Here is a 13,719-nt window from a genome sequence, read left to right as displayed (position 1 = left end):
AAAGAATACTGCAGTGAATATAAATTTACAGCCTATAGCGAGGGAACGCTATAACGCCTATAACAGATTGGCGATTTTTGGTTTGCTTTCTGGAGCATTGATTTATTGATTGATGGAGTCTCATCTTAAACTTTTGAGTTAAACAAGCAAATGGATTGGAATTTAACTTTGCATAACTAGAACTTCAAATTATACAGGGTAACGTACGTTTCCAGACAATGGGAAATTCGGCTTAATAATATATTTGAGTTGCAGAAGTGAAGTTTACATTAACTCTTTTAATATATATTTTTACAGTCTCAATACTGGTCATATTATTTTTCCAATAGAATTAATACATAAAGTTAAATGTCAATGAAATAATTAAATACTACTTAAACATTACATAATTCTACACAATCAAGCTATAATTTAAGTAGGGTTGATTTACACAATACATGTGTGGAGTATATGTACAGTAGCATGGCAACAATATAACCAATAGAACCCTGGACGTATATTATATTAGAATTTTTTTAAAGCAGGCATGGATTGAGTAACTGACTTCCAAATTATTTTTATTTATAGTTTATTATGTTATTTGTTCAAAATATATAAATATTTTGAGTAGAGCAAAATTATCAGTTAAATTAAACATTTGATTCTATTCTGTGAATTAAATTACCTATAGCTATCTAGCTCCAAATCATCAACTTTACTTCCAAGAGTTTAATATTTTTCTGTACACTTTTTACAATGTGCAATAGGAATATTTTTTAAGTGACACAAACTTCAAATGCGCATGACAAAGAAACCAACAAGCAAAGTACAAATAATGATGACATTCAATAACACTAAACCATGCTGATATTTTAATGCTGACCATCACTGACAATCTTCTCAAATATTCAAATATCTCCTTTGGAAGATTGGAAAAACTTTACAAAAAATACCGTACATAAAATAGAGAATTAACAGACATGGTTGACTGTTGAGTGTTGGTTCTCCTAAATTCTATAAACTAGTTCAAAGTATTTGCTTATATTTTTATTACATTTAGAGGTTGATTTTCAATCCCTTTTAATTTTAATATTTTAAGTTATAAAAACTTGATTAGTTTCATAATAAAATATGCTTATAGAAATATAGTAACAAACCTTTTGCTGCTTTATATAAAATTATAGGTATTGTGTAATATAAACTGTTATTACAGTGATATTACAACAAAAATACTTACTTTAGAAACACTTCAACAAATATATTAGAATATTCAAACTTGGTTGGATATTTGAAATATAATATAATTTCTTGATTAGTTTTATGAAAAGTTCTAAATATTGAATATTTGATCTATTTATAGACAGTAAAACATGTCACCCATCTATATTTAAGTTTCTGTTTCAACTGATCTAAGATGTTATTGCTAAATATTTGAACTGATGGAAGTTTTATTCATCATGAAGACAATAATTTGATTTTTATTTTCTTGCTTATTATGTGTGGTATTACACTTTTGAATCGTATATACATATTTACAACAGGCAATACAAATCTTAGTAATACTTCAAATAAGCTCACAAAGAAAAATCACAATGATTATTAGTTATCATTACGAGACAACAAGTTAAAACAATATTAACAACATAACTAGGTCACTGTGTTAGTTATCAGCCAGTCACGTTTGGTAAAGTATTAAATTTCTATCAAAACATATTTACAAAGTTAAGATAGTTACTGTTAGTGTAGTTTCTGTTTATTATAAGACTGGGGGAGTACCAAAAAATTTCCCATCGCCAATAATAAAGCTGTGAAATGCTAGACTTGCTAGAAGACAACTGGAGTCTTTGTAGCACCGGACCATGAGAACCTCAATGTGATAAAAATGAATGAGATTGCTTATGGGTCAAATATGATTTTAACCCTAGCTTATTTAGGAACTAGACATCTAAGAAATTGTAGAAACTTCAAATGGGTTCAAAGACCGTTTCAGTAATTAAAAAGAAAGTCTGTAAATATGTACACAAAATTTTACATAATTATTGAGAGTAAACTGTATCCTTGAATAAGTTTGAGAGTTTGTGTTTAAAAAAATGGTTCACTTGAAGCTAATTGCAGTACATATAACAATTATGGAAGGACCTCAGAGTCTCATATACCTTTTAAATTACAGTGAAAAATTTTCTTTACCGTTTTTTAAGTGAAAAATGCCATGGCTGTTCACCAAGTTTATAAGCAAGAAAAGTTGTGATGTGTAATTTAAATAGTCATTTTCCATGTCATCAATATCCCTTTAATACTCCTTTGTTTTTAATTTAAAGTTTTTAAATTTTTTAACAACTGTCATCTACGTCACATACTTTAATTACAATTGTTTAGTTTACTAGTCTTCGTCAAAATAAGCTTTCCTATTGGAAAGAAAAACAACTACATAAGAAATTCATTTTGCATGTTCTCACACTATGTTTAATCATCATTTATTGCTAAATGGTTTATATTTTGTTGCATATGGAAATGGCTTTCTTCTCACACGTATTGATAGAGAATGGCCAAAATCCTTAATACAACATGAATAATGCCTAGAATGAGAATGAGTGTCCTGTATAGTATTTTGTTACAATGGAAATCAGAACAACCCTCAGAAATAATGTGTTAATTACATGTATGATTATATTTTATGTGTATCATTTGTCATGTTTTTCTGATACAGTTATTGGCTAATCCTACATACAGTATGCTTGGATCTTATAAACTCTAATTAGCATCAGTTTATTCATTAAACAGATAGCTTGTCAATATTATTCAAGTAATAATTTTTTATTTAGATTCCAATGTTTCTCAATTTTATATGAATACTTTCAGAAGTAAAATCTTTTCTACAGTAAAACACTAAATAAGTTTTTATGAGTTTTTGTTTGTTGTTATATTAGTTATGTAATTGTATATAAACTATTACTCAACTAAGTATTCACTAAAATCAATTTAAAAATGATCACTTTCAAAAACACAATAAAATAAACACTGTGTAATATACACACAGTATGTGCTCGTACTTGTGCTGATCTTACCAGCAGACAAAAAACCCACAGAGGACTAACCTTCACAAAGCCCCAGTTATTAACAAAACTGGGCTTGAGTTTTCCTCTTTGTAACCATAAGTGTTTTATTGCAACTAGATAATACTTGTTCCTTCAAAATGTTACACAACTTGAAAACATGTAAATGTGTATTATTTCAAAGCTTTAAAGAAAATCTGCCTTTCAATTTCCCACTCTTCATTGTGGATTTATTATAAGTATTTCTAGTTTTAGAATTCACTAAATTATAGATCTCAGATTTCCTATCCTAAGAAGAGAAATTTCTGTACCCATTTCCAATTAATGTACTAAAGCTTAAGACAGATTTTAAAATCCCTTTCATTAACTAAAATAAGATTTTTTTAATAAATTTAAATTATTTACTGAGTAAAGCAAATTTATAGTTGTACATAAATAGAAATACTGGAAACCTTAGTTTACCACAATTGTTCCCAATCTATAATACTGTAAAAAAAATTGTTTTCATTATACAAAATTATTATTAGGCATTCTATAATGATTGTTTCGGATTACAGTACAAAACTTTATATCTTGGTTTTTAGTACGATTGAGTAAAAAAATAAGTAATGTAGTTTTTTTAATTTAAGTTGATACTGCTTCTAATTATAGTTCTTTTAATCACACCGTACCAAAATTTTCATTACACCGCAAATTTAGAATGCTTTGGAACCATATGTAACACTTGGAAATGCCTCGCAGACCCAGTCCAAACTACCATTTCACATTCACTAGATCATTTCACTCTAGGGAACTCATTTCGGTCTGGCAGGAAAAACACAGGGTCACACATCTGGGTGGTTAGAACGTGCTCTTGCACTGTCGTTACTGACAACAGAACATTCGGTACTAAGGGTGGGGTTAGGCACACAGGTCAAACCACACCAAAGTGATAATGAAGTGATCCTTACCAATAAGTATTTCTATAAAGCTAATGCTGCTTAAGCTAATACCTTCTGAGCTAGGATCGTCTTGGGTGTAGCAAAGCATGAAAGCTGCAACAAAACAGAACACATTAACAATCGGAGCACTGCTGTGACGAAACATATTCAGGGCTGATTGGACGGCAGGATGGTCTTCTCATTAAATACAATGAGACTAAAGCAGATGTGATCATATCAAGTTCAATACCAAGAAAGAAAGAGCTAGACAAATACAGGAAGCAATGTACATTAATCTTGTTAAGGAAATGATTTATTTCTGATTTATAGAAATAAATGTTAAATCGTACATAAATTTCAAGTATTCATTTGGTCTAAACAGGATTTCACAATAATACAGTAAGTGTTATGTCCTTTGTTATGGCAATTCATCATAAAAGTTAAAATTAGAACACATAAAATGAATTAAACATAAATAAAACACACATTAAACACATATGATGGAAACCTTATATGATGCTGCTGTGCCGGTGAACATGTCATAATTGTCTACAAGAATTTGGATAGTCAAGAGGTAAAAAACTATACAGCATATGTAGATTGTTTGAATTTGTTTTTCTTCAACATTTGCTCATTCATTTTGAGTGAACTAAATTTTGTTTAAACATTGACTTGTGTGAGGTGATAATTGAAGCTCTTTTTATTTAGACAATACATTTAGCAGGTTATTCAATTGTGTTTAAATTGTGTAGTGATTTTAATATTTTTAACCTTTTAATTTTTTAGTTCCTGTCTTTAGACAAGAGTCGAGAAACAATACTGCAACTAATTGAGAAAAATAAGGCTTAAATAAGTCAGGTAATAAACACATGGTAAACAGTGCCATACAGACTTGTCACAAGAAAATTACAGTTTATTATTATGTTAAATTACAACTTAGAAAATATTCATTAAAATGTTTGATTTACAATGTATGGAATAATGCATTTTTACTATTGCTACATAAGTATTACTATTTCAATTACTAAATTTTAAAGTAAAAATAGTAATAAAGTGTGAATTAAGAAAAGTTCAAAAAATGTTATTACCTTAAATAATTAGTATAAAACCACAACCCTTAGAAAACATTCAAGGCCTTAGAGGATAAAGAGGTCATAACATTTTTTTGGAAAATCGAGTTTTTGTCATTGGTGAAGGTGTTATGTGTTATTTTAGCACATATACCTAATTCCCACTCTGATATTGCATTGCTTGATGAAAGTCCAAACAAGCAAACTTTTACTTTGTAATATTAAAGTGGATTACATTTTTTATTTTCAAGAAGACGTCTCGGATGAGGATGACTTTTTTAATGTCTCCTCAAGTGATAAATACATTCCAAACTATGAACACTACATCAGTGATGATAGTGAAGACAATAAGTCAATCTTCTTTGGACAAGATACCAGAAACATCTGAACCATACCAAGGTAAAATATTTTGTGTAAATATAGGTAAGCCTGGTGCTTTTAAAAAAGTAACATTCACAAACAATGACTATAACCAGAGTTCTTGTGCTACAAAAAATGTTATAGCAAGAGTAAGTATATATATCTGCTGAAGATTTAGAATATAATGGACCTCTTCTGAAGAAACAGAAGTATTCCCGAAAGAGAGGAGAGCTATATTTCACAAAAAGATAATCCTACTATAATGCCAAGTAAGTATATTAATACATGAAACCTGTGTTCCAAAGAATATAACTGAAGCGTTCAGATATATTTAATTTGCAACAGATAAATAAAATTTTTAACAATTACTATAAGCTTGATGTAAATGAAACAAAGTTACTCTTTTAAAGTCTATTTTAAAGTTTACTGCAAAACATCTCAGAAAAAGCCTCTAAAAACTAAATTCCCTCTTAATACAAATACAATAAGACCTGATGGCCGGGTGGTCTAAGGCGTCAGCGTCAAATTTGGTCTAAGATAGAGATAGCGTAGGTTCAAATCCTGTCTGTGACGTAGTACTTTTTATTTGTACCATAGGCCTTGTTCCGTATTAACTCTCCTCCTTATTATTTTTGAAAAGATCCATAAGGCCAGTGGCTTATGGGGACAGGCCTGTCCTAAAAAAGGTGTAATAAATGGGGGAATGAATCATTTTGCAAAAATGCTTTTTTATCTTTACATTACAAGATGCAGTTCTTTCAGGGCAAAATCAAACCTGATGTTTCAACTCTTAACCCAGGCAAATTTGGAAAACACAATAAGAAAAAAAAGATTATAATGTGTTATATTATGTCACATATAATATACTTTCCAGTTGTGCTCTCACTACTCAGGGAATAATAATACAAATAAACAATATCTGTCAGCCTTACTGGCTTAGCCATAAATGCATAAACTATATGTGGAAAAATGTATGTTTGATAATGTTCCAGACAATGTTCTTATAAAAGAATCTATGTATTAATCTATTTTTGTTATAGAGTGCAATTTGTCATTTTCAAATATAAAGAGCGATACTTGCAGTACTTGCGACTCTAGAAAATGTACTGAAAAACATGTTGAATGTTAAATGCAGCTTTCAAGGCACAATATTAATGAGTCTACAAAATCCTATGCCAAAACGTCATTTGTAACCATGTATTTGCATCTAACTATTCCAGGTTGTACTACATCCAAAGCATTTTAAAAGGGAAAAATATGTTTTGGGAATACATAGTACATCTTCAGGATCTTATTTTGCAATTGGTCAGAAGACACAGCAACTACACTTAACCCTACACTTTGTGAAATCGATTACTTGATAATATGGACTGACTCATGTTCAGGACAGAACAAGAACTTTCTGATTGCTTACACTACCGGTACTATTCTAAAACACTAAGTTAGGTGTAAATAATTTTTATTCACTAAGCATTTTTAAGGGACCTCAGTGAGCCTATAGCACATACCACCACTGGTATTATTCTAAAAACTAAGCTTTGTCTAGTTGTTTCTTAGGTATTATAGATTGACTAAAAATGTTTAAGGGACCTCAGTAAGCCTTTAGCACATACCACCACTAAAAACTAAGCTTTGTTCAGTAGTGTCTAGTATCTAAAGTATTACAGATTGACTAACATTTGTAAGGGGTCCTAGTGAACCTATAGCACAAACCACCTCTGGTACTATTCTAAAAACTAAGCTTTGTTCAGTAGTGTCTAGTATCTAAAGTATTACAGATTGACTAACATTTGTAAGGGGTCCTAGTGAACCTATAGCACAAACCACCTCTGGTACTATTCTAAAAACTAAGCTTTGTTCAGTAGTGTCTAGTATCTAAAGTATTACAGATTGACTAACATTTGTAAGGGGTCCTAGTGAACCTATAGCACAAACCACCTCTGGTACTATTCTAAAAACTAAGCTTTGTTCAGTAGTGTCTAGTATCTAAAGTATTACAGATTGACTAACATTTGTAAGGGGTCCTAGTGAACCTATAGCACAAACCACCTCTGGTACTATTCTAAAAACTAAGCTTTGTTCAGTAGTGTCTAGTATCTAAAGTATTACAGATTGACTAACATTTGTAAGGGGTCCTAGTGAACCTATAGCACAAACCACCTCTGGTACTATTCTAAAAGCTAAGCTTTGTCTAGTTGTGTCTAAGGTATTATCGATTGACTAAGCATTTGTCGGAGCCTCAGCGAATCTATTCCATAAGCCAGGTACCTTTAGCTATGCCTGACAGATACTTAAGAATATTTGACAAATGTGAAGTAAAAAACATATATCATTCCTCATGCTTCACATTACACACATAAAAACGTATCAGACATCATGCATTTTAAGCAAATCATATGCTACATTACATGTAACACAGGGAAGTATAAAAACGTGCATTAGTTAAAAATTTATGAATTATCAGTTACCTTGTGCAGTCTCGCTTTTGCTCTTTGTAACTAGCAAATGCTATCTGTTTCAGGTTTGGTTGTTATAAAACAATGTTAATAACATTAATACAAAACCGGTGCATAACTTTATTTTGGCCCTTAAACTTATTGTTTCCATTTTTAGTTTGTGAATTGACCCTTGTATATGGATATTAATGATTGGCTGAGCATTGGTGAAGCCTGTAACTCAGAGGGCTGCAGCACAATTTCTCTTATGACTGTATGTCCGCACTATATTTTGAGAACATTTTCTCATATAAACTTTAATTTTGTATGAAACTTCATTTCTACACAGACTAAATCAATTCCAATTACGATGAATGTTCCTCTAGGGGATTTGGCTGAGCATTACCAAAATCTATTACTCGAGAAAATCTTGAGAATGAATTGTGTCATAGACTTCAAATGTTTCATATTTTTCTATCACTCAAACTGTTTTCTTGGTACCTTTAGTACAGTATTTGTAATAACCTTTAGTTATAACAAACTATTGTTTATCTAAAGAGATTACCTGAAATTTTTAATGCTAATTAATTATTTAAAACAGTTAATACTGCATTATATTACCCTTTACCATAGTATAAATAATGACTTAATTAGTGCCAACACCATTTAAAGAGGATCAAAACAGCAAAATAAAATCATTATTAGCATTTCCGCAAACAACCAACCCATGAATAAATGCTAAATGCCCATAATAGCAAAAATTGAAAAACTGATGCATCTTTATAGTAAAAAACTTAAGAGTAAGGAGCTGATGAGTATACTTACGCAAAGAAGTAGAATCGCCTTCGTTGCTCGGAGTGTTTGGGGATGCTGGGGGGAAAGAGAGAGATAGAAAAAGACAAAAACCAGGTACAACACAACAGAGCAGGCACATAGCATTCAACTGTAATACGTAAAACTAGCTGTTAATTAGTAAACTACTGTAAGAAATTTTGAATTTGTGACTGTTAATGAATTAAGTTAGTCTTCAAACATCACCAAAAAAAATGCAAATTAATTTTATTCAGTTAGAAAAAACAATTATATACTCAGAAATAAATGCACGCCACATAATAAGTGCACAATAAAACGTTTCTTCTTAATTACTTGGTAAATAGAGTATAAGGAAATTTACTAATAATTTGCTATAAAATCAATGTAATAAAAACTGTTAATTTGAGACAAGAATGAAACTTAATTTTTAATTTACAAGCCAGATAAATATCAAATAATAGGAATTCATTAAAGTAACAAGACCAAAAATGTAAACTTTTATTTCTAATCACTAAGAAGAAAACATTCTTCTAAAATCAATTAATTTTTTCTAAAATTTATGGAAAGTTAAAATATAAGTACTGTTTTGAACAGGCATGAAAAACCTAAAATATAATAGAAATGGAAATGTATAGCATATCGCAAAACATATTTAATTTTAACAATTTGGGTATATCTAATGGAGGGAGAATGGCACAGAGTAGAAAAGATCTACTAGCAAAAATCAATGTTGATAATGCCACTGTCTTAGACTGGTGATACAGCAGAATTTTATAGAAATACTCCATCTGAACATATAAACATTTAAATGTTAGGTCCTTATGGCTCTTTCTAGTTTTCTTAATTAACCCTAATGAGGATCATGAAGTATACAGCAAATGGAGCAGATGTATAGACTGGAATAACATACAAATCAGATTTTAACATACTGATCCCAGTCAGGAGAATATAAGTAAAAGTATGGCAGCTTTATTAAATTTTGTTCCTTAATAGCAAAAACACACGTCAATAACATAAAACAGAAGAACCACTTTGTTTGTCATCATGCTCACTTTTACGTTCACCAAATTGAAGTGCCCCGATCCATCAAATAACTCATCACATTTCGTCAGTAAACCTTCTGAGATCTATGAGATACATGGACAAAATGTGCTTTTATAACGTGGAGTTGACGAAAACAGTTCAATGATAGCTGTTAATAAGTGCAAAGTAAGAAACAAAGGGTGCTTCTGTGATAAACAGGTTCATGTTATTAATAAAAAGTTTATTGTTAGTTTGTAATTCCTCATTTTTATATGGTACTTCACCAAATTTCATTATGGATATGAACTGTTCAAAGCTCTTCACACTGGAAAAACAAATTACAGATTTGTTCTCAGCTGAAATAGGAATGAATTTATTTTATTTAACGAACAATACTCTCCTCATTCTTTTAGGTTTTTGAAGATTTATTAAAGTTTACATACCCAAACAAAACTTGGAACTTGTGGCAATTTTGAAGGTCGAACAAATTTCAGGAGGAAATGAAACCATAATTTTAACATTATACCCATTTTTCAGAGTTTTGAAGCCATATGTGGCTTAAATTTTTGAATCAAATAAAAATTGGTCATTGAAAATTTACTTAATAGTGGTAAGGGCACTTATATTAGTTCAGATTCAAACAAAAAATTAAACAGAAATACATGTATGTTAATATACAAAAATAAAATCAACAAACACAATATCGACAAATCACCTTAACCTGTCCACTGCTAAACAAACGTTACATACATGCAGAGCATGCATTCCACTTAGTTGTGAAGGGGTTTCAGTTAGTTTCATCAACATTAGGGTATCAAACACAAAGTGCTAACATTTAAATTAAAACAATCCAATAGGCAAAAGGAAACAGTTTGAAACTTGATAAAAGAACACAACTTTTCAGGGCACTAAAATTATATTTGTGTTACACTAATAATAGAGTATAATACATTATGGTGAATATAACATTTTCCAATTCAATAATCAGTTTTGTGAAGTTTACAGTACAGTTATCAATTTTAATGGTTTAAGTAAGGTTAATAATTGATCTACGGTTACTTCAAACTTATACTTTTACCGAAGATTTTAATTAGTTAACTACAATTATTACAAAACATATTACTTACGTTCTTGATCTGAACCATCCTCTGATTTGTCGTCTTTACTCTTCATAAAGGGGAACTTTCGACTGAAGGAAAAGTTTTTCTTTTTTCTGTCTAATGTTGATTGCTGAAACATTACACAATGCAGGATTTTATAAACAATTATGATTGAACAATTAAATAGCACTAAATAAGGTCATCCTGGGAATCATTCGATGGACGGAACAAGTTCTTGACATCCGATCCTAAGAAAGAAGCGGGTGGCTTGGAAATTCCTCGAAAGGAATGGGTTTTATTGAATCGTTTCCGAACTGGGGTTGGGAGAAGCAATCACTGGAAATTTAAGTGGGGTATTACTGACGACCAGACGTGTGATTGTGGCGCAAACTCTCAGACAATGGAGCACATTGTAAACGACTGCCCTTTGCGATTGTTTTCTGGTGGTCTGGCTGGTCTAAGTGGTTTAGAGGATGGGTCTCTAAACTGGCTCAGTAATTTGGATTTAGCTTTGTGACGGGAGATCTTAATATTATTCTTAATTTATGACTCAAGAACTTTGTTCTTACGTACTTTTTAATAATTGTAATTTTTAATTTATTTATTTATGGATAGCTGCCTTTGTCCCCCATACGATATATATATATATATATATATATATATATATATATATATATATATACTAAATAAGAAAAAAAAAAAAAAATTCATCAAGTTCACTTTATTTTTTCCTCAAGTATTATTGTGATGTTAAAAGTAGGAATGGGGTTCCTTGTAAAGATATTTATATTTTGATCCTTCTTTAAGCAAATAATGTTTTTTGAACATGTTTTTGGAAAATGTTTATCTGTAAATATTGTTTATGACCAAATACTCTTTGACTATAATGTAATGGGTGAAAATATTACTCAGTTTTGTAATCAGACAATTATTTACATTGCATTGTATATTGTAATTGATATTTTCAGAATTAGAATATTTAGAAAACATTGTTCCAATTTCTATATTTATTTGGACTGGGTTAGCACTATATTTCTGAACAGAGATTGTTAATGCTAAATTATGAGATTTAATTTAATACAGAAAGAAAAATTGAGGAGCCAGTTAATTATATTTCAAATTTGGCAATATCTCATGGTCTAATATAGCTCCACAAATGATGATTATTTACATCTTTCATAATTTTATCACACATTCTTTGACAGCATTGTAGTAAATTGAAAATTTGTAATGTAAAAATACAGATTAACTGCTGTGCATTTCTTTTTATACTGTAAACTACCTTATATACATTTCTCATGTTCACCTCAAACTAACTGAGCTGATAGCCTAAAATTTAATAAAATGAAAAATTAAGTTAAATTCAGCTAGAAATGGTATCGATCTCTTCAGCAGACTGCAGAGATATTTAGTCAGAGGAAATTTCACAATAGTTTTGAAACAACGGTCCCTTATACTAATCATCTGACAGGCTATTATCTGAGTTAAATAAATCTAGTTACTGGATCGTATATATTTCTCACTTTACTTTCAGTAAGACAAATGAATATTAACTGTACTGATCCTTGCACCTAAACTTTTTCTAAGGTTTATTCCAACTTCAAGCTAAGTGCGGAACCTGAGACCCACCTTATCCAACATGACTGGCATGTGGCCCTGGAACTTGACTGTCCTGTCCCTGGCACGTTGCTTGCGCTCCCAGCGTTTCTTGGACGGCACTATGCCGAGACCCTCCTGCTCACCACTCCACAGCACGCGACGTGCCTGCCACCACTCGTCGTCGCTTGCGTTGGTCACATGCAGGATATCCCCGTAGTGGAATGCCAGGCCCCGACTCGGCAGCCCATCATCTTTCAGGGGGTCATAGTCGAACAGGGCCCTGTCAATAACAATTATTAACATCTCACAATTCAAACAGTTGCAAAAAACCACTTAATTCCTTGACAATAAACAAGATTACAAAATATATTAAAACCAGGAAGAAAAAATACAGTACATTTTTAACTCATTGTGTACAATTTAAACCACAATTCTGTTCAATTCATTGGGGGTTGTTTTTATTATTTAATATGATATTATATTTAACTATTGTGCAACTATAAAAGTTCTATTTAGTTTCATAATGACTGTTTAATTACCCATTGACTCAATTATCTATAAGGTTTGGAACATCTAAGCTTTTGCTTTTTGAGATTGTGTTGCTGATGTTGCCAGATCAGGCAGCAGTGATGTCTATGTATGGACTTAAAAAATCTGCTTATGCAATAAAATGAAGACATACCCTCCCTCACCCTACCAACCACCGCTATCTGTGTTGTTATTGTTTCAATGTTACGTTGTGTGCCAATATTGATTTTTCCATCAGTCTCTCACCTTATCTGATGTGCAATACATGTATTGTGTGGTGCACCTATATTTTACTTCTTCTCAGTGCTATGAACTTCTGTAAAATTGTTTGAAATAGGCAAACACATTGTTGTATATTGATTTGCGCTTGCTTGACCTTATTGTTTCATTTTACCTGAAGAAGAGGATAGAAATCAATCTGTACAAATGAAGAGTTCTAGACTTGTAACATATAACAATGGAAAATGTCTGGTATTCTGGTATCTTTTCATATTACTACTACCACACTAATGAAGTATAATGCAACAGAATCCTTGATCACCGCTTCTCCATCTTTGTAAAAACCTGTGGAAAGCAAGTATTTGTGTACCATTTAATAACAGTTATGACATATAAAAGTATAAGAATAAAATTGTCATCTTTATAATATGTCAGGGAGACTTGGCATGTGGATATTTATGTATGTGGTAAATAAGTAAAAAAAATAACATGCAATAGACAATTTGTTTTAGAATAGAATGATACCGCCACAATATGTAACAATTTCCAAAAATCACAAATTCATCGTCCTGGAATTATTTACCAATTCCTTACAGTATGTTACTGTACATCTTTTTGTA

The 13,719-nt window shown here is 30.9% G+C and overlaps 1 protein-coding gene across 1 annotated transcript in view; it reads right to left on the bottom strand.

Moving 5' to 3' along the window:
* LOC124362458 (disks large 1 tumor suppressor protein-like) overlaps nt 1–13,719 on the bottom strand; it is a 713,149-nt gene that overhangs the window by 15,972 nt on the left and 683,458 nt on the right. Inside the window, exons 13-16 of the mRNA XM_046816976.1 lie at nt 12,383–12,632; nt 10,781–10,883; nt 8,643–8,687; nt 3,983–4,066 (exon numbers count right to left, since the gene is read on the bottom strand). Of these exons, the coding sequence (XP_046672932.1) occupies nt 3,983–4,066; nt 8,643–8,687; nt 10,781–10,883; nt 12,383–12,632 (482 nt within the window). The remainder of the gene's footprint in view (nt 1–3,982; nt 4,067–8,642; nt 8,688–10,780; nt 10,884–12,382; nt 12,633–13,719) is intronic.

Source organism: Homalodisca vitripennis, chromosome 5 (assembly GCF_021130785.1).
Source record: "Homalodisca vitripennis isolate AUS2020 chromosome 5, UT_GWSS_2.1, whole genome shotgun sequence".
NCBI lineage: Eukaryota > Metazoa > Arthropoda > Insecta > Hemiptera > Cicadellidae > Homalodisca > Homalodisca vitripennis.
The sequence above is the reverse complement of the archived record's forward strand: the minus strand, read 5'-3'. Positions and strand labels throughout refer to the sequence as shown.